Source organism: Entelurus aequoreus, linkage group LG07, assembly GCF_033978785.1.
Source record: "Entelurus aequoreus isolate RoL-2023_Sb linkage group LG07, RoL_Eaeq_v1.1, whole genome shotgun sequence".
In the NCBI taxonomy this organism is placed as follows: Eukaryota; Metazoa; Chordata; class Actinopteri; order Syngnathiformes; family Syngnathidae; genus Entelurus; species Entelurus aequoreus.
Genome location: NC_084737.1, coordinates 56,846,170 through 56,873,151, shown reverse-complemented (window position 1 = coordinate 56,873,151; position 26,982 = coordinate 56,846,170). Strand labels below are relative to the sequence as shown.

General features: G+C 40.2%; 2 protein-coding genes across 4 annotated transcripts in view; one reads left to right on the top strand and one right to left on the bottom strand.

Moving 5' to 3' along the window:
* Positions 1–188: 188 nt before the first annotated feature.
* Positions 189–18,651, bottom strand: LOC133654394 (carboxypeptidase O-like; the record flags this gene model as incomplete). The annotated part of the gene is made up of 9 exons (XM_062054712.1): positions 189–603; positions 825–909; positions 5,137–5,339; positions 11,041–11,134; positions 16,734–16,850; positions 16,922–17,026; positions 17,102–17,203; positions 17,339–17,378; positions 18,569–18,651. Coding segments are annotated over 9 exons (1,089 nt in total), but the record flags the coding sequence as incomplete, so codon positions are not given.
* The window catches only part of dhrsx (dehydrogenase/reductase (SDR family) X-linked), a 28,370-nt gene continuing 19,981 nt past the window's right edge, over positions 18,594–26,982 (top strand). Inside the window, exon 1 of one of the 3 annotated variants that reach the window (XM_062054050.1) lies at positions 18,594–18,678. In XM_062054050.1, the coding sequence (XP_061910034.1) occupies positions 18,669–18,678 (10 nt within the window). In that variant the 5' untranslated portion in view covers positions 18,594–18,668. Of the gene's footprint in view, positions 18,679–19,318; positions 19,664–26,147; positions 26,304–26,982 lie in introns of those variants that run through there. The other 2 variants (XM_062054051.1, XM_062054049.1) reach the window with 2 other exon arrangements.

Here is a 26,982-nt window from a genome sequence, read left to right as displayed (position 1 = left end):
AACTCCACATTGTGTACAACTTAAGAAGTAAACATTCTATTGGCATTCAGACAAATGCGTGAATTGTAGTGTGTGCCACATTAAGGACGTGTATCATCGCTAGCTTGGAAAACACTTTCTTTGTAAAAGTTGAGTTAGTCTTACATTCACATTCATACATTCCCCCCCACGCCCCCCCCACCCCCAAAAATAAGCGTACTTCTAAAACAAATAATCTTTCAATAATTCACACGGTTACTGGCAATTCCAGCATGCTTCACATATGTGTTTGCTCAATGTTCAGATTTTGAAAATTAAATAAATGCAAATATTTCATTCAGACTGATGCATGCATTCTTCAGTGTCATATTATACTGGTGACTCCTGCCACTACAAGCACGGTCCAGAGTGTCCCACCAGTGAATGCGATGGCACTGTTAAAGACTTGATCATGGGCATAGGTGATGACGTGCAGGACTCCGCTGTAGGCTTCCTCACAGGTGGGCTGGATCTGATCCTCAGGAAGCTCAAAGCCATGCACTCCCTCATCTCTTAGCTCAACAGTATATGAGAAGGGGATTCCTTGTAGTGCAGCCCAGTCTCTGGAAGATCCAGAGTTGGGATCTGAAAATTTTAAAGGGAAGACATCATTAGGAGAGGAGTCTAAAATGAGATTAGGATCCAGATTTCAGTCCAGATCTCCACCAAAACATTCTTGCTGTGAGGCAGTAGTCCTAACGAGTGTGCAACTGTCCAAGGCATAACATCTTAAAAGCACCAAATATCAATATGTTCTTTTACCAAAATTTCAATCCAAGGGTGATGAGATCCATATGTTTACTTACATAATATATCAGGGGAGGTTCCTACTCTGTAGATCTTCCCGTGGATCTTCTTGATGGCCTCTGCTGCACCCAAACCGACTTCCATCTACACATTATATTACGTCACAAGAATAGTCAATTGTAATTCACTTGTACGGCACTTTTTTTACATTCTAGGTGTTTGACTGGGTCTCCTCAGTCGCATACTGATGACAGCATCAAAAGCAACTAAGAGTTCAGTATCTTGCTCAATGATAACTGAGGTTCGATCCCACAACCTTCAGGTTGGAGAATGACCACTCCACGAGCTGAGCCATGCTACGCTACCTAATGATGTCCTTGTTTTCACATTTAAAGCCCTTTCCACCAAATATTCAAGAACCTCTTCCTGTGGGCCCATTGTGTTTTGCACTAGGTTCGTGACCTATTTCTGTAAATTACGCTGTAGAAAGGTGCGTGATTGAGTTATACACTACCGTTCAAAAGTTTGGGGTCACCCAAACAATTTTGTGGAATAGCCTTCATTTCTAAGAACAAGAATAGACTGTCGAGTTTCAGATGAAAGTTCTCTTTTTCTGGCCATTTTGAGCGTTTAATTGACCCCACAAATGTGATGCTCCGGAAACTCAATCTGCTCAAAGGAAGGTCAGTTTTGTAGGTTCTGTAACGAGCTAAACTGTTTTCAGATGTGTGAACATGATTGCACAAGGGTTTTCTAATCATCAATTAGCCTTCTGAGCCAATGAGCAAACACATTGTACCATTAGAACACTGTAATGATAGTTACTGGAAATGGGCCTCTATACACCTATGTAGATATTGCACCAAAAACCAGACATTTGCAGCTAGAATAGTCATTTACCACATTAGCAATGTATAAAGTGTATTTCTTTAAAGTTAAGACAAGTTTAAAGTTATCTTCATTATAAAGTACAGTGCTTTTCCTTCAAAAATAAGGACATTTCAATGTGACCCCAAACTTTTGAACGGTAGTGTACTTACTGACTAAAACGTCACCTGCCAACGACAAAGCAATTAGTCATAGTTGGTGGTTAGAGTGGGACTTTAAGGATTTACCTTAAGTCAATCAATCTTTTGCCTCTTGACAACCCATACAGATTGCTTGATGTTGACATATCTGCCTCTTCTAGTTTACTCTGCACAATAAATAAAAAGTCTGCACCTCACTGTCTGACCATGTATGAGGTGGACTTTTTTCTGTGATTTTACTGTACAACTTAAAGGGGAACTGCACTTTTTTTTGGCATTTTGCCAACCTTCACAATCATGATGAAATACAGGACGACGGATGGATTTTGTTTTTAATGCTTTGTAAGTATTAAATAAACGTAAATAAAAGCCGATGGGAGGTCCTCTATTCTGCCCATAAACTCCAATAATAACCATTCAAAAAGTGCCAACAATACTCCATTTATATTTTATGACTTGAATATTAACCAAGTATTAGTGATATTGTTATTACAAGTGCTAACGCAGACAAACTATTTAAAGCGGCGACGTAATCACTACCGTGTGTCTCTATGTTTACATCATCGAGTGGTCAGCTGCTTCCTCGCTTCCCTGCTCCTTGGAAGTTTATTGAAGATCATAAACAGTGATGGGCAGTAAAAATCTACATGTAGCTAAACTACGTAGCTTAACTAAATTTTCCAGTAACTTGGCGGTAGCTTAGCTACTTTTTAAACGAGTAGCTTTTCCTATAGCTTAGCTATTTTTAGACCCATGTAGCTACAAGCTACAAAGAGAGAAAATGGACTGTGAATCCAGCCCAAAAAAATATAAAGAAAATCTAATGACCTGTATTAATGAAAACATCCATACATATGGAGAAAATCCATGATGATTGGTTGGTGTTCGTATGACGAGTCACAATTGGCTAAAGTTAGGGCGAAACATTACGAACTGGCCAGTCAGAGGCAAGATAAGGTGGTTCATCGAAACTAGTAAGCAAAATCATAACAGTCATGCACTCATGTCACATGATGACGAGGGAGTCAGAGACAGAGGGACGCTTCAAACTGACCACTCAAAAAAAAAAAGATTAGATTTTTCCTTTAGTGATAAAGACGACATCCAGGACACACACAATAATGTGTGTCCTTAGCCATATTTAGACAAATGTATGCGTTTAGCGAAAACATTGCCCAAAACCTTAGTTTTAGTTGTTTACTCTGTAAACCAAAATCATAACTGCTCTCTTCATCTAGGACGTCCAACACAAGGAACACACATTAAGGTGAGTCAAGTTCATGAAAAGTTTTACTGCACCATCCATTACCAACGATTCCCAAACAACACACACGTCATTGTTTTTTTTTTGTCAAGATATAGATAGATGCTGATTTTTTACTGTAGTCAGAGAAAATGAATAACATTATAGAGGTGGGCCAAAGAAAAGGCAAACTGAATTAATACATACAGTGGGGTGCGGGGACCCCAAGAGGTAGTTGCAGCCAAATGACAGATAGATTATTGGGTTCATTTACACACTCTTAGTTACATTAACATTGATAATATACATGTGGGCCCATAGATATAAATGTCGTTAAATGTAGCTATGATGTAGCAAGCTACTTTGGCCGTGTGGCATGTAGTGTAGCTTGCTACAATTCTCCGGGGATAGCTTCCTCTGTAGTTTAGCCACATTTAATCGAGAGTAATTTGTAGCTTAGCTTACTACATTTTCCAAGTAGCTTGTCCATCACTGATCATAAATCATGCCTCTCACCTGGAAAGTAGATAGCTGAGGATGTAATCCGACAAGTTGGTACACTCTGACAGCCATTTAGAGAGACACGAAAAGACGCTTGCCCCCACGCCACCCCGTTTGTTCTCGAGGTTTAGGAGACATTCTTCATCTAAATGAGAATATATGAACATCCCAGCAGTCCACTTCATAATGACAGCGGACCTTACACAGTAAGTGATGTTTTATTATGTTTGTTGGCTCTAAAAAAGCAAACGTTGTGATGCGTTTTTGAAATTAATTTCGCCCGTTACTACATTACATATATACTTACATCAAGTATATAAAACCTTAATGGAGATGTTTGGATGTTTTTTAATGACTTCATAGGCCGAATTGAGCAGCTCCCATAGGCTCCATTGTAAGCTGACTTTTGATCGCATTTATTAAATATTTAGAATGCATAAAAAAAACAATCCATCTGTCATGTCTCTCATAATGATTGTGAACGATAGGCAAAATTCCCAAAAAAGTGCAGTTTCCCTTTAATTAGTAGAAAGAGTGGGTCAAGGGATACTTGCCAACCTTGAGACCTCCGAATTCGGGAGATGTAGCATAGTAGATGTAGTATATTGTAGCGTCCCGGAAGAGTTAGTGCTGCAAGGGATTCTGTGTATTTGTTCTGTTGTGTTTATGTTGTGTTACGGTGCGGATGTTCTCCCGAAATGTGTTTGTCATTCTTGTTTGGTGTGGGTTCACAGTGTGGCGCATATTAGTAACAGTGTTAAAGTTGTTTATATGGCTACCCTCAGTGTGACCTGTATGGCTGTTGATCAAGTACGCCTTGCAGTCACTCATGTGTGTGTAAAAACCGCATATATTATGTGAGTGGGTCGGCACGCTGTTTGAATGGAGGAAAAGCGAACGTGACGACAGGTTGTAGAGGACGCTAAAGACAGTGTCTTTAAGGCACGCCCCCAATATAGTTGTCCGGGTGGAAATCTGGAGAAATTCGGGAGAATGGTTTCCCCGGGAGATTTTCGGGAGGGGCACTGAAATTCGGGAGTCTCCCGGGAAAATCGGGACGGTTGGCAAGTATGGGTCAAGGCATAAACTTTTCAAAGGTGACAAGTGAAATAAAATGCTCTAAGTAGGCTTGCACTTAAATATGCCCCCCAAAAATTCCTTTGTACTCATTCTGAGCAGGGACTTCATTTGACACCTGTCGGAGCCAGAACGTTTTTGTGTGTTTCGGGTCATGTGGTGTTTGGTGGGTGTGGTAACGCACGGAAGCTTGGGTCAAGTGACATAGGTGGTAGTCACAATAAAGTTCATCTGTAGTCAAGAGAGGAGAGTGGAGTTGACCGCTTTCTCCACCCTTTTTGTTTTGCCTTAATTCCATACTGTGTTTTATAAAATCACACCATAGTGCATTCAGGACTTAGTGGGCTTTATGGGCCAAGTAGGAGCGCGTCAGACTGACACAGCATCCATGTTTTCTTTTGAAGCGACGAGATCATTTTGGAGTCCCCAAAAGAAGACCAGAAACCTGATTTTAGAAATGGTTCTCGCGGTCCAAACAATTCTTGGGTAAACATCCTGCAGAGTAAAAGGGGTTTTACATACCAGCTCCTTGTAGTTTGAGGCAGTGAAGTTAGGGTGTCCATAGGGAACCAGGAGCAGTTGGCCGTAGGAGTGGATGGTGAGGAAACACAGGAAGTCCTCCTTCCTGCTTCCTACAAAGTAGGTGACAGCCTGAGTCTCAGGCTCAGACTCAGGAGCTCTGCCACAGAAGGTTTGTTGGCAGCAGTCGTATGACACGCCGATCGCTATGAAAAGAATCAGAAGCTTAGAAATATAGGATTCAAATGCATTATTATTATTGTTCAAATGCAGGACCGGCTCTTGGCTTAAACACTCAATGGGTTTTTTCCTAGGGCCACAAGATCATGGCAACCGGGCACTTCAGTGACTGTCGTGCACTGCAGGTGTTTGCTAGTTCCACTGAACTGAATGACCTTGTGGATACAATTATACTTTGTCTCAGCTATACTTTTATTTAGCGGCGCCGGTGAGTCAACATGTCCTTTGTAATATAGTTTTAGTTCGGTATAGCAGTATTATAGCCGTGTCCAGATTTAAAGTTAAAGTTAAAGGCCTACTGAAACCCACTACTACCGACCACACAGTATGATAGTTTATACAGTAAATCAATAATGAAATCTTAACATTGCAACACATGCCAATACGGCCGGGTTAACTTATAAAGTGCAATTTTAAATTTCCCGGGAAATATCCGGCTGAAAACGTCTCAGTATGATGACGTTTGCGCGTGACGTCACGGATTGTAGCAGACATTTTGGAACAGCACGGTGGCCAGCTTAAGTCGTCTGTTTTCATCGCAAAATTTCACAGTATTCTGGACATCTGTGTTGGTGAATCTTTTGCAATTTGTTTAATGAACAATGAAGACAGCAAAGAAGAAAGCTGTAGGTGGGATCGGTGTATTAGCGGCTGGCTACAGCAACACAAAGCCGTCCGCCGCCGCGCTGCTGTCCTCACCGGTGTCTGGGTTGACTTCCTCCGTCTCCGGGCCGCCGACCGCACCGATGATCGTGGTGAAGTCCTCCGCCGCGCCGTCGATCGCTGGAACGCAGGTGAGCACGGGTGGTGATGAGCAGATGAGGGCTGGCGTAGGTGGAGAGCTAATGTTTTTAGCATAGCTCTGTCGAGGTCCCGTAGCTAAGTTAGCTTCAATGGCGTCGTTAGCAATAGCATTGCTAGGCTTTGCCAGGCGGGACAGCATTAACCGTGTGGTTACAGGTCCAGGGTTTAGTTCAGTGTCTCATGATAGTAGAAGTAATAGTAGTATTGTTGATCTTCGGTCTATCCTTCCAGTCAGGGGCATGTTTCTTCTGTTTTTATCCGCAGTTAAGCACGATGCTATCACATTAGCTCCGAAGCTAAAGTGTTTCGCCGATGTATTGTCGTGGAGATAAAAGTCACTGTGAATGTCCATTTCGCGTTCTCGACTCTCATTTTCAAGAGGATATAGTATCCGAGGTGGTTTACAATACAAATCCGTGATCCACAATAGAAAAAGGAGAAAGTGTGGAATCCAATGAGCCCTTGTACCTAAGTTACGGTCAGAGCGAAAAAAGATACATCCTGGCGTCCTGCACTACACTCTAATCCTTCACTCTCACTTTCCTCATCCACAAATCTTTCATCCTCGCTCAAATTAATGGGGTAATCATCGCTTTCTCGGTTCAAATCGCTCTCGCTGCTGAGGGGAATGATTGTAAACAATGTGCAGATGTGAGGCGCTCCACAACCTGTGACGTCACGCTACTTCCGGTACAGGCAAGGCTTTTTATCAGCGACCAAAAGTTGCGAACTTTATCGTCGATGTTTTCTACTAAATCCTTTCAGCAAAAATATGGCAATATCACGAAATTATCAAGTATGACACATAGAATGGATCTGCTATCCCCGTTTAAATAAGAACATTTCATTTCAGTAGGCCTTTAAAGTACCACTGATAGTCACACACACACTAGGTGTGGTGAAATTACCCTCTGCATTTGACCCATCCCCTTGTTCCACCCCCTGGGAGGTGAAGGGAGCAGTGAGCAGCAGCGATGGCCGCACTCGGGAATCATTTTGGTGATATAACCCCCAATTCCAACCATTGATGCTGAGTGTCAAGCAGGGAGGTAATGGGTCCCATTTTTATAGTCTTTGGTATGACTCGGCCGGGGTATGAACTCACGATCTACCACTGCTGCTCACTGCTCCCCTCACCTCCCAGGGGGTGGAACAAGAAGATGGGTCTAATGCAGAGGGTAATTTCACCACACCTCGTGTGTGTGACTATCAGTGGTACTTTAACTTTAATAACACTTAAAAAAAAATAATTTTTTAACCTAGAAGCAATAGCACCGGAAATAATTGTATAATGTATTGAGTAAAGTAATAGGTCTTAAATTATTGAGGATTATTTTATCCTTGCCAGGTTTAGGGATTAAAGCAATTAGACCTTGCTTCATGTTTGTACTTAATTCTTGTTTCTGTATGCACACTGATAATGCTTTGCAGACAATGTGCCTTAAGTCCTTCCAAAAGAATTGGTCAAAGTTAGCAATAAGATTTATTTGAGGACATTTCCATGTTAAGCAAATCTAATTCCTCTATTTTAAGTTCTGTCTCGCATAAGTCTTTCAAAGAGGCGTCTTTTTGTAGTATAAATGTTTTCATTTTGTGAAAAAATTTATTAATGTCGTGGGAAGTGACATGAAGAGTACAACTTGGAATAGATGTCTCAAGACTGACTACCTGAAATCGTTAACCCGGAAGTGCCAAAAATCAAGGGTAGCAAATTCTTCTCGCCCCAAAGTGTCAGTAAGATTCTACAATCAAATGCGCATAACAATTTGTAGTTGTCAATGGAATATTTGTGTTTATTGTTCAAACATGTTTATTTGTAGTAAATACAAATCTTGACATACCTTAGAATATTAAAAATACATTATCCCTTATGTAATCGCTGTTGAACTGTTTTTTGTTGGGGTTTTTTATGCACACACTCAGCCAAATCTATTTGTTGCCAGTTATTTTTCAGTCGTAGAAAAAATCACTAGGCTGCTGTCAGCCCTAGCCTGTTACACGAGTAATATTAAAGACCAAAATGGGGCCAAATATTGTTTAGAGCCACAACAAGCCTCCTTTTATCTGGTCATGTCCACCATCCACAATGAATTCTAAGGGCCTGATTTACTAAAGGTGTAAGTGCACTAAAACACGTGCAAACCTGATACCACATGCAGAGCTGATTTACTAAACGTGTACAAAGTAGATTGTGTCTCTTAAGTGAGCAGAATAAGGCGAGGCATCCATTTTGCGTCTGTCTTCATTAATATGCAAAATATATGCTGATCATCAAAACAGCCATAGTATTGGGAGGAGAAGGTGCATATAGAATTATATAGCACATGCAATGTGATTCATCAACTCTTATCACTGTTTTGCGAGCATTATTTGGCATTTTATTTAGCACTTGTCTTATGGAGCTGAATAAGATGTATTCAATTGATGCATATTGGTGTCTGCTGGCCAATTTTTTAAAAATGTTGTTCGTTTTTTTGTTTAGGAAATATTTTGTCACGGCGCGGGCACAATCTCGCATGTCATCTGCGGCACGCTGTGCCGGCACCTCCTCTGGCAGCACGCCAGGACACGCCCCCGCTCGCTCTGGCTGCATCACGGCCACGCCCCGGCAAAGCTACAGGCAATCACTAATCAGCGCACTTAGGACTAATGAGGGAAGGCAGCATAAAGACCAGCGGACCCGAAGATCCTTTGCCGGAACGTAGTTCACTCTTTGTAGTAAGCATCCCGTCTCTGGCTTCCCCTCCTGCATACTTGCTCTCTCCCTGTGACTTCCTTATTCCCGTGTTTTATGTCTTTTGTGTTCCCCGCAGTGTTTTTCCTGTTCCCTGTGATCGAGCTGGGTGCCTCGACTCCTCTCTGGATTTTGGACTGCCGCCCTCAATCCTCAACCCCTGCTCTGACACGGACCTCGTTGCTTCTCTCCAGCCCCGACCGTCTTCTTGCCCTTGCCCCTCTGGACAGACGAAAGATTCATCCAACGCGCACTTACAACAAACCTTGGTAACATTAACATTGTTACTCCTACACATCGTTTCACACCAAACACATAGAGTAGCATACACCTCCCACACACTCATCAAAGGGTTCAAAAAACCTGTTGAACCGATCCTGGTTTTAGTGTCGTCTCCTTCCCCCCCGTACATAACATGTGTTACTATATTCTACCTCCCATATGAAAAGACGTCTTTCATTATGCACTTTCTTGCATTTTAGTCATTACAGATACTCAAATGCACTGGTGATGCCATCCCCAGCCTTGCGCACAAAATGTGAAAGTGAAAAAAAAGTGTCAGGAAGTGTCAGTGTGCATATGTTTCTGTTGTCTAATGCAGACAAACTATAGCGGCGCCGTGATCAATAGCGTGTGTGCTTATGTTGCCTATATCGACTGGTCAGCTGTTTCCTCGCTTCCCTGGTCGTGAAACCTTAGTCTACATCAGGGGTCACCAACCTTTTTGAAACCAAGAGCTACTTCTTGGGTACTGATTAATGCGAAGGGCTACCAGTTTGATACACACTTAAATAAATTGCCAGAAATAGCCAATTTGCTCAATTTACCTTTAACTCTGTTATTATTAATAATTAATGATATTTACACTTAATTGAACGGTTTAAAAGAGGAGAAAACACGAAAAAAAATGACAATTAAATTTTGAAACATAGTTTATCTTCAATTTCGACTCTTTAAAATTCAAAATTCAACCGGAAAAAAAGAAGACAAAAACTTAAAAAAAGAATTTATGGAACATCATTAGTAATATTTCCTAATTAAGATTAATTTTAGAATTTTGATGACATGTTTTAAATAGGTTAAAATCCAATCTACACTTTGTTAGAATATATAAAAAATTGGACCAAGCTATATTTCTAACAAAGACAAATCATTATTTCTTCTAGATTTTCCAGAACAAACATTTTAAAATAAATTCAAAAGACTTTGAAATAAGATTTAAATTTGATTCTACAGATTTTCTAGATTTGCCAGAATAATTTTTTTGAATTTTAATCATAATACGTTTGAAGAAATATTTCACAAATATTCTTCGTCGAAAAAACAGAAGCTAAAATGAAGAATTAAATTAAATTAAAATGTATATATTATTCTTTACAATAATAAAAAAAAAAATTACTTGAACATTGATTTAAATTGTCAGGAAAGAAAAGGAAGGAATTTAAAAGGTATATGTGTTTAAAAATCCTAAAATCCTTTTTAAGGTTGTATTTTTTCTCTAAAATTGTCTTTCTGAAAGTTATAAGAAGCAAAGTAAAAAAATTAATGAATTTATTTAAACAAGTGAAGACCAAGTCTTTAAAATATTTTCTTGGATTTTCAAATTCTATTTGAGTTTTGTCTCTCTTAGAATTAAAAATGTTGGGCAAAGCGAGACCAGCTTGCTAGTAAATAAATAAAATTAAAAAAATAGAGGCAGCTCACTGGTAAGTGCTGCTATTTGAGCTATTTTTAGAACAGGCCGGCGGGCTACTCATCTGGTCCTTACGGGCTACCTGGTGCCCGCGGGCACCACGTTGGTCTCTCACCTGGATAGTAGAAGGACAAGGATGTAATCAGACATGTTGGTACATTTTGACAACCAATTTAGATGCGGAAATGGCGAGAACGACACGAAAACGCGCTTGGTTCCACCCCCTTTTCTTCGGGAGGATTATGAGTCATTCTTCATAACAACGGACTATAACATAACGGAGTATAACAAGATTCTATAACAAGATTCTATCAGTCGACATTTTAATGACAGCAGACATCGCACAGTAAGTGATCTATCGAGTCCTGTTCACCAACAACGATGAACAATTCAATTGACAATTCAATTGTTTAGTTTTTTTGGTTGAAACACTCACTTCCCCAGTTTGCGTTAAAGTTGCGGTTGAGGTCGGTCCCGGAGCAGTTGCAGCCTGCAGGACCTGGTGACCTGCTCTTTCTCCATAGACGAGTCTAAATGGGTCACAGTAACACGTTAATAATGATGCACTTGTTGCTTCATTTTAAGACTTAGACTTAGACTTAGAAAAACTTTATTGATCCACAAATGAAAATGGCTCAGTTACAAAACATTGGAAAGGGTAAGGATGGAAAGGATAATGCACACAATATTACAGAATATGTAACAGCTGTAGCAAAAAACAGTGCAGCATAAAATAGAGATTAGATCCAGTAGAAAATATACATTATAATCAAAAAGAGGTAGCTAACAGAGAAGCGGCCAGGTAATACACAGATATCATCTATTGCTGTATGGCGAGTGATTATACAGCTGGATGGAGTCCGGAATGAAGGACTTCTTGAATCAAACACTGTGGGAATGAAGCTGAAGGAGCATGTTGGAGTATGAGCTCCGCTGTCCCTTAATTGTCTGGTGGAGTGGGTGGGCAGGATTGTCCATGATGGCGAGCAGTTTGTCCAGTGTCCTCCTGTCTCTCATTGACACAAACGCCTCCAACTGCCTGCCAATAGTTTGGCTGGCATTCTGGATCCGTTTAAGTCCCTTTTGCTGGTGCTGCTCCCCCAACAAACCACTGCAAAGTACAGGGCACTGGCCACAACAGACTGATAAAATATCTCCAACAGCTTGCTGCACACATTAAAGGACCTAAGCTTCCTCAGGAAAAAGAGTCTGCTCATGCCCTTCTTGTATGCAGCTACGCTGTTGTCCTTCCAGTCTAGTCTGCTGTTCAAGTGGACTCCCAGCAGTGACGTGCGGTGAGGTTCATGGCTGGTGAGGCACAGACTTCATCACAGTCAGATTTACAAACATATGAACCCTAAAGAGTATCTTATTCACCATTTGATTGGCAGCAGTTAACGGGTTATGTTTAAAAGCTCAAACCAGCATTCTTTACACATACAAACTGTAGCACACAAAAAAGCAGATTTAATTAAAAAAAACGTTATTATGGTCTTACCGTTACTTATAAATGAAGTCCATGCGCCGCTCCTTCTGAATAAAAGCATCGATAACTTGTTTATAGAAGTCTTTCTTATCTTTCTTCAGTTTTAAAATTCTCTCTGTCTCGATGGAGATCTTCCTTTAATTATTACCTCCTGCTTCGATTGAAAGTCCAGTTTAGAAAACTGTTTTATTTTAGATATGTAATCCTCCATGTTAAAAGTCCAGGCAAGAGGAAAAAATAAACGATCGCTGCCGCTGCACTTCACTTGCTAACTGTTGCTGCTTGTTGTCACTTCTTCTGCAGCCGAGTAGTCGCAAGAATGATCCCTGGGATCACTAGCGCCCTCTACCACCAGGAGGCGGGATAACTGCGAGCCTCACCCAGTGCGTCTTCGCAGCCGTTTTATGATTGCTCAGCACAAGAAATACGTTACACACATACAGTTGTTGACAAAATACACTGTACATTATATACCTCAGCTAACTAAACTATGGAAATGTATAATATAATTCATATAGCAATATGGTCTCACTGCACAGCAGGCCAGCAGTTAGCCGAGTCATTGCGCAATCCATGGTGAGGCTCAACTGGCTGCTGACTCACCGCAAGTCTCTTCTCAGTATTTGAACGGCAAATGTGAAAATTCAGCGATTTTGAATTAAAATTATTTAAAACTGGTGAAGTTAAATAGAAAATAACTTTATGGTATAATAAAGTTAAGTTAAGTTAAAGTACCAATGATTGTCATACACACACTAGGTGTGGTGAAATGTGTCCTCTGCATTTGAGCCATCCCCTTGTTCACCCCCTGGGCGGTGATGGGAGCAGTGGGCAGCAGCAGTGCCACGCCCAGGAATCATTTTTGGTGATTTAACCCCCAATTCTAACCCTTGATGCTGAGTGCCAAGCAGGCACTGACCGAGTTGTCCCTCCAGGGTACATTATTATAGTCTTTGGTATGCCTTGGCCGGGGTTTGAACTCACAACCTACCAATCTCAGAGCGGACACTCTAACCACTCACTGGATACATATAACAATTTTTTTTTTTTTTTCTTTTTACATTTTTTTTCTTTCCATGATGGCACGTGAGGCCCCGCCTCACCTGCCTCCCCTGACTGCACGTCACTGACTCCCAGGTACTTGTACCGCTCCACTACTGCCACTCCACTACTGCCGCCCCCTGGCCCTGGATGTTGATGGGCTCCACAGGGGTCATTTTCTTCTTGAAGTTGATGACCAACTCCTTGGTCTTGTCCACATTAAAGAGCAGATGGTTCGCCTGACACCACTCCAAAAGTCAGCGATCAGTGTCCTGTACTCCGATTCCTGTCCCTCTCCGATACACCCGACCACTGCAGAGTCATCGGAGTATTTCTGCAGGTGGCAGGTCCTGGAACTATACTGGAAGTCTGAGGTGAACAGGGTGAACAGGAAAGGAGACAGGACAGTCCCCTGTGGAGCACCTACACCACTGACCACAGTATCCGACAGAGAGCTCTCCAGTTGCACAAACTGGAGCCTTTCAGACAAGTAATCAGTGATCCAGGAGACAATGGATGAACTGACACCCATCCTGAGCAACTTGTCACTCATCAGAATTGGCTGAATGGTGTTAAAGGCACTGGAGAAATCAAAGAACAATGCAGCTGGTATATAACAGCATCATCCACTCCTACATGGGGCTGATACGCAAACTGTAGAGCAGGGGTGGGCAATTAATTTTTACCGGGGGCCGCATGAGCAACTCGAGCACTGCTGGAGGGCCACACCGACAATATTTCAATTAAATTTTGCTCAAATTATTTTTGATATACCGTAAGATAGATAATAATAATATTTTCATTTAACCTAACTTATCTTTATACGAAAGCAGATGGCTTTTGATGGTTTTATTTTTAACACTTTCTTACACAACACTTCCTGATGTATATTACAATAGAAAAATTTCAATTTCTGTCACTTCAACCTGCATCCTCTTTGTTGTGAACGTAGCACGCCTGTAAGGTGATTGGCGAAGAAGGAAGAAGCGTTGCTGTTGCGGAAATGAGGAGTGAGGATTGGTTTTCCTTTTGGAAAGAACGAGATAAGTTAAGCTGTGTTAGTATAGGTTGCTCAATAAAAGTTTAAAAAGAGCGTCAGACTTGGTGTGCACTTCTTCTGGATGCTACAATTGATGTCACAAGTGGGATGAAATGCCTCCCAGTTCGCCTTGCCATCAAACCTGGGAGTCTTCATTGAGGGCGGAATTCCCCCCGTGGCAAGCAGCGTGGCTGCACCTGTAAACGCTCTCTCTCTCTCTCTCTCTCTCTCTCTCTCTCTCTCTCTCTCTCTATCTCTCTCTCTCTCTCTTGGCGGCGAGCTCCTCACGTGGCACGTACCTCCCGATGACGTAGCACACAAACAGTGCAATATGCGCAAAGTTTTACTTCTGACACCAATTGTAGCGTCCAGAAGAAGTGCACACGAAGTCTGACGCTCTTTTTAAACTTTTATTGAGCAAGCTATACTAACACAGCTCAACATATCTCGTTCCTTCCACACGCACGTCTCCTCACTTCTCATTTACGCAACTCAAGAAGACAACATCTACTTCAGCAGGTCGTTACACTATATTCTTTAAACACAGCAACGTGTGTACCACAAATAAGCACACGGCTTTACCTTTACTTGGCAGTCCATGTCTTTTTTAAAACACGCCATTTGTCATCAACTTTTCTCTTTTTAGCATCTCTGGGATAACCGGGCATCACTTGTCGCTGTGCGCCTTCCCTCACAGGACATACGCACATATAACACTTTTCAAAATAAAAGCAGCACAGTTGTATTGCACGCACGACAAAGATGTTTTTTTTTTAATTTATTTTGTATTTGTGATTGCCACTGCGAGCACGAGCATACGTCCGCACGGAAGTAATACAAATAACGCTTTTCAAAACAAAAGCAGCACCGTTGTATTGCACACTCGAAATAGATACTTTTTAAAATTTATTTTGTAATTTATCATTGGCCTCACGCGGGCTGGACAGGGACGTACAAAGGGCCGGATGCGGCCCGCGGGCCGCAGAATGCCCAGGTCTGCTGTAGAGGGTCCAGGGAAGGAGCCACCAGGGGTCTCAGCTGAGCCAGCACAAGTCTCTCGAGGACCTTCATGACATGAGACGTCAGGGCAACCAGTCTGAAGTCATTCAAGCCTGATGGGATGGGCTTCTTGGGCACCGGCACTATGCATAGCGCTGGTATCCTTTCCAACTTCAGACTCATGTTGAATATGAAGTGCAAGATCTCAGTCAGCTGAGCAGCACAAGTCTTCAGGACCCAGGGGTTGATTCGGTCAAGGCCTGCTGACTTGGCTGGGTTGACTCTCTCCAGCTGTCGTCTCACATGGCCAGGTGTCAGACACACCGGGCTGGCTTTCTCAGTGGAGGGATGAGAAACAGCAGTGGCAGGCAACAGTGAAAGAGTTTGTGGATTGATGGTCAGGGGAGGTGTGAGGACAGCAGTAGTGGGGGGAGGGTCAGTAAGGGGTGCATTGCTAAATCTATTGAAAAGCAAATTCAGCTTGTTGGCTCTATCTACGCCCCCATCCAGCTATTTGGCTTTGTTATTGAAGCCTTCCACACATCCTGAATGTTATTCTGTTGGAGTTTGGCCTCTAGCTTCCTTCTGTAAGCATATTTTCCTTCTCGCAGCTGAACTTTAAGCTGCCACTGCATCCTCCTCAACTCGTCTCGACCACCAGATCTGAAGGCTTGCTTCTTTTTATTCGGCAGCACCTTTAGCTGGCTGGTGATCCAGGGCTTATTATTTGAGTAACAGTGTACAGTTTTTGTAGGGATAATGGAATTTTTACAGAAATTGATGTAGTCTGTGATGCAGCCGGGTAGAGATGCGCTGTGGTCCGGGAAGTCCGCGTGTAGCCAAGTCTCCGTAAAGCACATGATACTGCACACAATGTTCTCCTTGTGAGTTCGGACCAGCCCAAACAATTTGTCTATTTTATTCGCCAAATCCGCATGTCCCCCATGAGGACAGAGGGAATTGCAGGCTTAAATTTCCTTCTTCGCTCCTTCATCTTGGCATTCCCGGCGCTTTTTCTGTAGTTCCAAAAAAATGTCCGGCCGCGATCCCCATAGGTAATACCGACTATCAAAAACCTACCTTCAATAATCTTCAATAAACTAAATATATTTTTGAATTATGGGAGAACGTGCAGACCCCACGATACGACCTGAGCAGAGTGGACCCAAAATCTTCTTGTTTTGAGTCAACATTGCTACTGTAACTACTTGGTCAATATTTTGACCAGTCCCTGAAACATGTAGTCATATTTTTAGTGGTTGTACTCTGTTGTATTTTCTTGTAATACTACCTCATATTTTAACAGTACAAATATTTATCAAATTATTATTAACAGTCAGAAGCATTGAACTCATAGCATGACTACAAACATACTGTCCAGTCAGTACGCTCATCTCTAGTCTAGTCCTGTAGTGGCTGTTTCTGTCATTTGGAAGTGCTTCACTGTATTAATGATCTTGTCCTCACGTGTCTGTCTTTTGTATCTGGTGATGACAGTACGTCATTTTGAATAAAAGGCCATGGAAAAATACAATGGAAACGTGTCAAGAAATGCAACACTGACCGAGTTGTCCCTCCATGAAAAGATGTAGCCGTCCATATTGAGTACTGGGGTTATGTAAAAGTCTATGTTCTTCAACATCACTCCTATTCTTGGGTCAGTCTTGTATGTTTGCAAGATCTGAAATGATAAAATCACATTCAGGGTTTTTGTTTATGCAACATTTCTGTCCGTGTCCTATCAATGATTACCTGTCTGACAAAGTACTGACAGAAGGCTGGAGCGATCCACTCCCTGGCGTGAATACCACAGTCCATCCAGATAGCTTTCTTCTTCTCTCCAGTATTCACACCAATCTAAGGAGTGAAAGCGAACACATTTGTATTTTATTAATTTCTGATTTGGCATATAAAATAAAAAGGTTATTTGACCTTGAGCAAAGTAATAGTCCTGAACTCGTAGGTCTTTCCATACTCCATTCTCGTTACAATGTCGGGGTGATCCTTTTCAATCTGAACCATCCACTCAGAGATCTGATGGATTGAAAGATGTTAGACTGTGTGATTGTGTGTGTGTTTATGTGTGTGTGTGTGTGTGTGATTGTGTGTATGCGTGTGTGTGTGTGTGTGTGTGTGCATGCCATCTAATTGTGTGTTGTGTATTCTTACCTCTGACATAGGGTGATATTTGTAGTAATTGTACTTGTTTCTGTTGAACACATCAAACATGATTAAGTACATTGACACTTCTTTCTTAAAACTTTCCTGCTCTCTATAAAAAAAACACTGAACACCATGTAAAGACACAAAGTTCACGCAGCATGAACTGCCAACATGTACAGATTTTGTAAAGATTTTAATCTTCAATCAACAACAATTTGATTCAAAATATAAATTTGAAATGATCGTTTAGTGAATCATAATTATTTAGAATTGACAAAAGATTGAGTAAGCCATCTGAAAGTGTTGAAAAATGTGGTGAAGGAAAGTCACTCACTCTTGTAGCATTGCTGCTCCCGCTGCTGAGAGCAGCACCAAAAGAGTAAATTCCAAAACACGGACTGTTGTCATTTTGAGGAGAGTTAATGTTTTTGAGACTTTCAGTTCCTTATATAGTGTAGGTACATCAGATAAAGATGCACCTTTGCCTCTTTTACAAATGTTATCTACATAAGGCGTACTGTACTTTATTTAATGAACAGTTACTTTATAATCTCATCTGAAGGTTACTTGATAACAAATGGACTATTGAAATCATCAATACTGATATCTGATATTTTTTTATATATGTGATGATGTAAACACACTCCAGACGTTTTACAATATCTAGATCTTTGTCATAATACTGATCCACTATGCTGGAAGTATTTAAAAACACTGTGTAAAGAATTTACAATAAGCTGGTCACACACCAACACTATTACTTTAACGCTACTGCTGTCAAAAAATTTGATTAATCACGCTTTTTAATGTTGATTAATCGCAGTCAACTACTTGCTTGTGTTACAGGTCCCGGATTATGGTTACACAGTAGAAAAATACGTTATCTGTGGATAGGCTGAGTGCAACAAGTAACACATGCACAGCACTCAGGTCTTCATCCAGATTGCATCTGAAATGTGGGCAGAACTCACTCCTAATACAATCCTGGCACAACAGCTATCGTGTATAGGATGCCGAATGTAAAAGTCAAACTTTTCTCGCAGATATATTTCTCAGATTTAACTCACTTTTCTCAGATTTAAGTCTGAATTAAATGTTGACTCTTAATATTATATCTAAATGTTAAATCTGAATCTAAATGTTATAGCTATATGTAACAGAGCTAAAATACACCTTTGTTATTTATTATATTTTGTTTGTGAATTTTATCTCCAAATAGTTCTCTTTTCTGCTCACCTGTGAAAGGGCGGTTTAATATATTTTTGTCCCTCCTGAGTTCCTGTAGTCCTCCTGGGTTGTGGGGCCCCTCCCTTTCCCCCTCACAGAAAAGTTTTACATGGCTGAGGGTGAGTCTCGGTCGGACGATTCCACCGACCTATTGTTTGTTTTTCGATAGAAATTACGTCTTTAATTAATGAATGTGTGTACCAAGAATGTGAATATGTTTACCTGTGTTGTCCTCTAGTTTTAAGTTCAGATTCCAGGTAACATTACATCGCTAACATTGGCGCCAAATGGCCGCTCTTTGTTGTATGAGACATGTTCAGTGTTTGCGTGCGTGCGTGCGTGCGTGTGCGTGCGTGTGTGTGTGTGTGTGCCTATAAGTGTAGGTAATGATACTTGTTCAGTGCGTGCGTGCGTGTGTGTGTGCCTACATGTGTAGGTAATGATACTTGTTAAGTGCGTGCGTGCGTGCGTGTGTGTGTGCCTATATGTGTAGGTAATGATACTTGTTCAGTGCGTGCGTGTGTGCGTGCGTGTGTAGGTAATGAGACTTGTTCAGTGCGTGCGTGCGTGTGTGTGTGCCTACATGTGTAGGTAATGATACTTGTTCAGTGTGTGCGTGCGTGCGTGTGTGTGTGCCTACATGTGTAGGTAATGATACTTGTTCAGTGCGTGCGTGCGTGCGTGTGTAGGTAATGAGACTTGTTCAGTGTGTGCGTGCGTGCGTGCGTGTGTAGGTAATGAGACTTGTTCAGTGTGTGCGTGCGTGTGTGTGCATGTGTGCGTGCGTGTGTAGGTAACAGTGTTATTCTGTGTGTTTAGGCGTAAGCCAAAGAAAGACGGGATACCGACATTGTCTGATTGTCGCCCGCAGGTTTGTGGTTTTATTTTATTTTCTAAGGTGTTAATTATAGCAAATGTTGCATGTTTTGTTCCGTCACGGAATGGCGCTTGGAATGTACATTTCAATATTTTACAGATTGTTTGTATCTGGCTTTTTCACTGTAAATGGTTAAAAATGTATATGTGGACAGAAAAGTTTTACATGGCTGAGGGCGTAAGCCAAAGAAAGACGGGATACCGACATTGTCTGATTGTCGCCCGCAGGTTGGAAGGAAAATAAATGAAGCTGTGAACAGTGGAAAAAGTCTCCTCATTGTGCCGACCCAGAACAGTTACATATACCTAAATCTGTATTGTAGCGTCCCGGAAGAGTTAGTGTTGCAAAGGATTCTGGGTATCTGTTCTGTTGTGTTTGTTGTGTTGCAGTGCAGATGTTTTCCCGAAATGTGTTTGTCTACTTGTTTGGTGTGGGTTCACAGTGTGGTGCATGTTTGTGACTGTGTTAATGTTGTTTTATACGGTCACCCTGAGTGTGACATGTGTGGCTGTTGACTAAGTATGCTGTGATTTCACTTGTGTGCGTGTGTTTAAAATTGACTTGATCATTAAAAGTTGAACCGATCATTCATTGAGTGAGCATTTCTTGACATATTCAAGCAAAGACATTTGTCAAACCCATTCAATGCTACATTGGTGTCAGAAGTGGGATGGCTTTCTCAAAGAAGCTTGAGGATCTCATCAAGTGCTGGGAGAATGCACTTCCGGATGAAGACCGACTACCTCGTCACCAGGAAGAGGAAAGGAACAAGCGCCGCCCTGGTGGATTGGAGGCTCAACTACCTCACCTCCAAGTAAATGAGAGGAACCTGCGCCACCCTAGTGGACGGGAGGCCCATCCACTTGGAGGAAGAATGGAAGCTCAATATGATGGGACAAGATTGGAAGCTCAACCAGATGGAAGAAGTGCGCCTCGTGTTGGAAAGAGTGCCTGGCGAAGAAGTGCCTCTCCTGCGGTGATGGTGGACACAAATTCCCTGCGAGATGACTACAGGCCAAGCATTGCCACTCCAAAGCTTCCTCACTATAGTGGAGAAGGCTCTATTGAATCCTTCCTCCTCCAGGTCCAGCTAGCAGCACGTTTGAATGGCTGGTCTGATGTGGCAACCGCAGGGCATGTGGCGCTGTCCCTGGAAGGTCCAGCCTTACAGTGTTTGGTCGATTTACAAGAGGAGGAATTGGCTGATTGGGGTGCCATGCGCGAGGCTCTTCAACGACGTTACGGGCGACCAATCCATGCAGACGAAGCACGAGCTGTACAAGCGGCGACGCCTTTTGGGAGAAAGTCTCTGAGCTTATGCTACCAGGCCACCCAGCGTTTCCAGAAGTATTACAGGAAGAGCTCACCGTGCAAGCCTTTGTCCGTGGTCTACAGCCTGAACGACTTCGGGAACATCTCAGACTGTTTGCTAAACACTCTCTCTCTGCCGCATTGACTGAAGCCGAACGTGTGGAGCACGTCCTGTGTCCAGATGGCCGCCGTGATGTTCCGCGAGTCCGCCAGGCTGGATGGGACGAGACCGAACGAGAGGGAACCGACCAAGTGACTGCAACGCCCCGGCCACGCTTCTCCCGGAGAAGGCTGACCGAAGTGAACTGTTACCGCTGCGGTGTCCCTGGCCACATTGCAAGACACTGTCCAGCCCCTTCCCCCATTAACGTTGCCGCTGAGGTGTCGTCAAACTAGAGAGGGGTGTCAGTGTCGGGGAACTGACACCCGGGATGGTTTCCACAAACTTATTCGGGTGTTACCATTTAGTGGTCAATTGTACGGAATATGTACTTCACTGTGCAATCTACTAATACAAGTTTCAATCAATTAATCAATCAATTCACTATAATATGGAGTTTTGTTGAGGCTGGAACATATTATTCATATCTACATTGTTTCCTATAGGGGGAATTTGCTTTACTATACAAACTTTTTTATTTAAGAACCCTGTTCATATATAAATTAATTTTGTGAATTCCACCGTTTTTGCATCTTTTCCTCCCAGTATTGTGGGTGTTCTGATTGTTAGCAGATTCATGAAAACAATAAATGGATTGCGCTCCTTATTTTTCTCACTTAAGAGACACAGTCCTCTGCGCCCAAGTTTAGTTGTTTAGCTTTGCGTGTGCTATCAAGTTTGCACATGTTTTAGTGCACACAAACTTAATAAATAGGCCCTAAGTGTCCTGACCATATCTTCAGCTTTTATTAGCCAGCCAAATCAAAATGGGAAGACAAATTAGAAGTACATTTTACATCTGAAGAATGATATGACATAATTAATCTAGTGTAATAGCTCACAACGTTGGAAAACATTTTTTTATTTTTATTATACCTAACATTCAAAGTAAAATTATAAATACATCTGCCCTGTTTGAGACAATGCGTCATATCGTTCCCCTATATTTGTAGTTGAAATCATTTTGAGAAGTACATTCAGTTATGTCCAAAGTGCTGGGGTATTATCCCAATGACGTGTGACTAGTATATGGGACACGCTGTGTCAGTGGTGCGGAGAAAAGATTAGTATTGGGGATTTTACAGCTTCTAGGAAAGACATCACAAGACACTGATAGACTGACACCTCCTACTCGGAATCTGTAGTGGGATATTATAAAGGAAATATGGACAATGGAGAAAATGACTCATATATTACATTTGAGGGAAGTTGTTTTAAAGATGGCTGAAGAGGATCATTTATTTAGAAAAAAAAAAGACATTTATGTTTGGTATAGAAGCATATTTTTGACAATAAGTACTAAAAGGGTAAAAATATAACATACAATTATGTTCTCAAGCATATTTTGTTTTGCTTTAATTGTTTTTTTTTAAAACAAAATATGAATGTATTACTTTTTCTTAAGTTTGGTTTTATTTCAATTAAGCTATCTTGATATTCTTATCAAGTCTATATTCCCTCTGAAAATTAAAATACAAACTAAGTTAAAAAAAACAAACCTTAAACAACACTTAAAAGATTGTATATATTTAGAAGATATGTATATATTTGAGCCTACAGAATTACATATATGTATAATGTATAAATAATTTATAAATTGTTATTATTAACAATTATAATTCATTTAGTTATTGTTATTATTTTTATTAATCATGAATTATTCTTTCAAGACGATATGATAATAATTCACTCCATTCATTTCATTCTGTTATAGATAGCTCAAAAAGTTACGGACACATTTTGACAACATTTTCTGGAAATGTTAGAAATTGAATAATAAATGATAAATGGGTTATACTTGTATAGCGCTTTTCTACCTTCAAGGTACTCAAAGCGCTTTGACAGTATTTCCACATTCACCCATTCACACACACATTCACACACTGATGGAGGGAGCTGCCATGCAAGGCGCTAACCAGCACCCATCAGGAGCAAGGGTGAAGTGTCTTGCCCAAGGACACAACGGACGTGACTAGGATGGTAGAAGGTGGGGATTGAACCCCAGTAACCAGCAACCCTCCGATTGCTGGCACGGCCACTCTACCAACTTCGCCACGCCGAATAATCTGATCTGGATCATGGTCTAGATTCAAACTTTGTGAGGAAGGGCCTGGCGGAGGTCTGCGCTTTCTTGGTGCTTTTCTAGTTATTATTATTTTGTGTTACTTAGTAAATTGTATTGTATTTCACTTCATTTATCTTTGTACCTAAGTTTTGAATCATACATTTATATATGAGCTCAATAAGTTTGAGATTTTTACAGCAAACAAATCTTACCCTCTGCAGATTTTAGGTTTTCAGGTGATTTTAAGATGCTGCGTACAGTCATATGTGTGAGCATTGGCATTGTTAGGCCTATTTTAGGGGGGCTCTTAAGCCTCCCTAAATAATTTGGGATTTTTTTTTTTTTTTTTTTTACAAATACATGCCGACATATTCATTATAAAGTGGCCCCAATATGAGTTTAAATAAAAAAATAATATAACCTGTCATTATTCACTCAGTTTCCCCTCACTTCATAGCGTAAGGTAGAGAGCCCCTTTAGTGCGTCGGTATCCAATACATTCCACTTGTTCATATAGAAAATACCCACATCACTCAAAATCCAGTCACATTTTCTTTGTGACCTTGCTTGCGGTCCTTGGACTTGTTCATATAGAAAATGCCCACATCACTCAAAATCCAGTCCGCATTTTCTCTGCGACCTTGCTTGCGGTCCTGCAGGTGTACGAAGCACATTAGTACACAGCACTGCAGAACAAGAACGTGAAAGGATGCAAAATGGACATGAACTTTTTCAATAAAGTAAGTATTCCGTGAAGATTTGTGCTCGTGCGCTACGTTCGCTCGCATCCTGTGCATCTCCTGGGGGCTAAGCCCCCCCCCTGTCCTTAATAGCTAGTGACGCCCCTGTGTCTGAGGTTGTACTAAAAAAGCAAACCAGGCAGGATAAACCATTTCTAAAAGTGAAATATAAAGGTAAACATAAAAGCAGAAATATTGCCCTAGAATCCAAAATGTTAAGTTATATGTGTATACCAATGGCAGTGCATCAAAATACCAAATCTATCATCTTCAAAAGTCAGAGTCTTGTAAGGAAGAAATACATAAACTCTAATGATAGAACTGAATATGGCTATGTAAGATGTACCCTGGTGGTCAGTCATGTGGTTTAAATGCTGCAGGCCACTAAAGCTGCAGACAGTATCCTCGTTGCTTTCAATATACTCTGAAGGGGAAATAATTAGTCTTAGCTCACACACACACACTCAATATGCTTGCATGTAATATCTGTGGGGAAGAATGAATCAATGGTTTTACCAATACATCTATTCATTCCCAGTAAATTGATTAGCCTGAAAGAAGATTATTAATAGCAGAGCAAATGAGAGTGTTTACCCAAAGAAAATCCCAGATAATCTTGAAAGGGTGAGTACTCAATAAGTTATTTGTAACTATGAATGAAAAGGTCAGAAAATTCTAACGACTAATTATTGAGACTGAAGCATATCCAAACTGCCGGATACCAACTTTACGATCTGAACTTTAGTAGTACTCGGCCTCTGGTAAGAAGATTAAGCATATCTCAGTCTCTGGCAAATAGTACATGAATAAAACATCAATACTTTCATCATCGAATAATATTACACTAATATTTAGTCTTTTTCCTCACCAGTCTCATAGAGTGACGGGTTACAGTTGAGTTATTTGGGAGTATTAGTTTTGTTGTCTGCACAACACAGGGCAGGCTGGACTTGGTTTTATAGATAAAAGATAATACTTTGCTTCAACAATATTTTAAATAATTACTGCATCACATATATTAGGCTTTATACCCCCCAAAACCCGACTAAATTAAAGGTTACAATACAGTAGTTTTGGTAAAACGAGTAAATAAAATCAATTAACCAACTTTGAGGGAAACATAACAAAACAACAAACTCAAACCACAGTACAATATTAACCTGGTTTTCCTGCTAAAAGCAAAGACGAAAAACAAATGATAAGAAAACCAAAGCAATTTTCCCTACAAGAAATAGTTATAAAACAATCTGTTCTAGACAAGCCAAACACATTTTATAGAGATAATTAGAGTTTTAAATGCACAAAACGATGTGAAATACATATAAATTTATATAAATGAACATTTAACATCACTTGTATTTTTATTGAAGATTCTTTCTGGCGAAGACGGTGATGAGTGGAGAGAAGATGTACTTTCCTACTTTGTTAAGAGTTCTTTCTTCAATTTATTAGGGTTTTACACTTTTTTCTTCAACATGCTGGTGTTCACAACGTTCTTTGGCCCCATGGTGAGTTGTACTCAATAAAAAAAACACAGAGACTCAGCCCCCGAATGCACTCCATTCCACTGAAAGATACTTAAATGATAAACTTTTGGATCGGATTACCTACTAAAACCAGTAGAATATAATAACAAGAAGCAGAGTTGATTTAATACTAAATCTTCTATGTATCACAGCAAATACTAATATTTTTTTCTCATCCTATGTTTAAAATGAACCAGGTTACCAATCTTTTATATGATAAAAGAGATGGGTACATATGTGAATTAGTAGCATCATGAATGTGTAGATACTTACTACAGTAATATAAATAAATGGATAAATAAACTACAAAATGAGTAAGTGTGGACAGAAACATTGTTCGGTGAAAATTTAATACAGAATGTGTAACAATACCTTAATTAAATCATGAAGATTTGCAGGGTAGTACCCGTATCTGATCGATAATGTGATGAGATTGAAATGTTTCATTTCTTTTCTATGTTTATTTTCACATGCTATGTGGTTAATATTTTTATTTTGTTGATATTATCATATTTAGACATTATGTATTATATTGTTGACAAACTCAGGGGCCAATAGTAGTTTTTGTTTTTCTTTACTTATTTTGTACTGTTGACTTTATTTTGCTCACACAGTTGTGTCAAATAAAAGTGTTTTTTTTACTATCTTTCATATTGTTACATATTGTTATGTTAAAATAGTGTTACGCTGTTCCAAATCTTTGCCTCGTGTTTTATTCTAATTCATAATTGTGATTATCAATTCAACTCGCAAAAATCGTTCAATCATCTGGAAACCAATTTTAAACAAAAGTGTCAGTATAACTTTTAATGACTTTCTGTTGGATGGATACAGATGTCCAGTATCACCCACCCGTGATGGTGATGTCATACGCTGAGGGCGGAACTACAGTTATTTGCTATTTTTTCCGTGTTCACGACCGGAAGAACTGCTCAGTCGGACGCAATAGCGGAATAGAAATGCTGACCTTCTTGCAGACAGTGTTGCTTCCGCTCCTCAACCTTTACTTGTGTGGAATCAAAGTTCTCATCTATCAGACGTTCAACAGATCTTTTACGCTGCCAGGTTTGCGTTTTTTATTATTCTATATTTCATGTTTCATTTTAACAGTAAGTTTTAATGACAGGTTGTATCAAAATAGTCATGGTAACAAGCAAAATCGGTGTTCTCTATTTTGCCGCATCAGATTGATTCCGTTTAATGTATTTTAATTGACTCAATTAAATTTAAAATAAGTGTTTACGGTAATGATGGTACTTTTATATTGTTCTTAAGCCTTTACTTTTGTAGATTTGACTATTTATTATAAATACTATTTTGTATCACATTGAGATAAAAGTCATAAAGTACATTATAGATAAATTGTATGTGTTTATTTAAAGCCTACCGTAATTATTATTTGTTGTTTTTAGCCAGTTTGTACTTTTATGTTGTTCTTTAAGATTTACTTTAATTTTACGTTATTACATTTTGCTATTAATTCGAATTTAGCTTTTGTGTAGCACTCTGAGATTTAAATGTAAAAAACATATTCATGTGTAATATAAATAAAATCTATTAATATAATGATATAGTGTTTGTCTCGTATTAAATGCAACTGCACAGGATGTAAATGAAGACAATGTGACTTATTTTTAGCCCACGTTTGTTTTATATTATTAGATATCACACAAATGTGCTTAATAACCTATTAAAAAATTGTTTATTAAAAAATATTATTAATTTTTTTTTTAAATGCATCAAA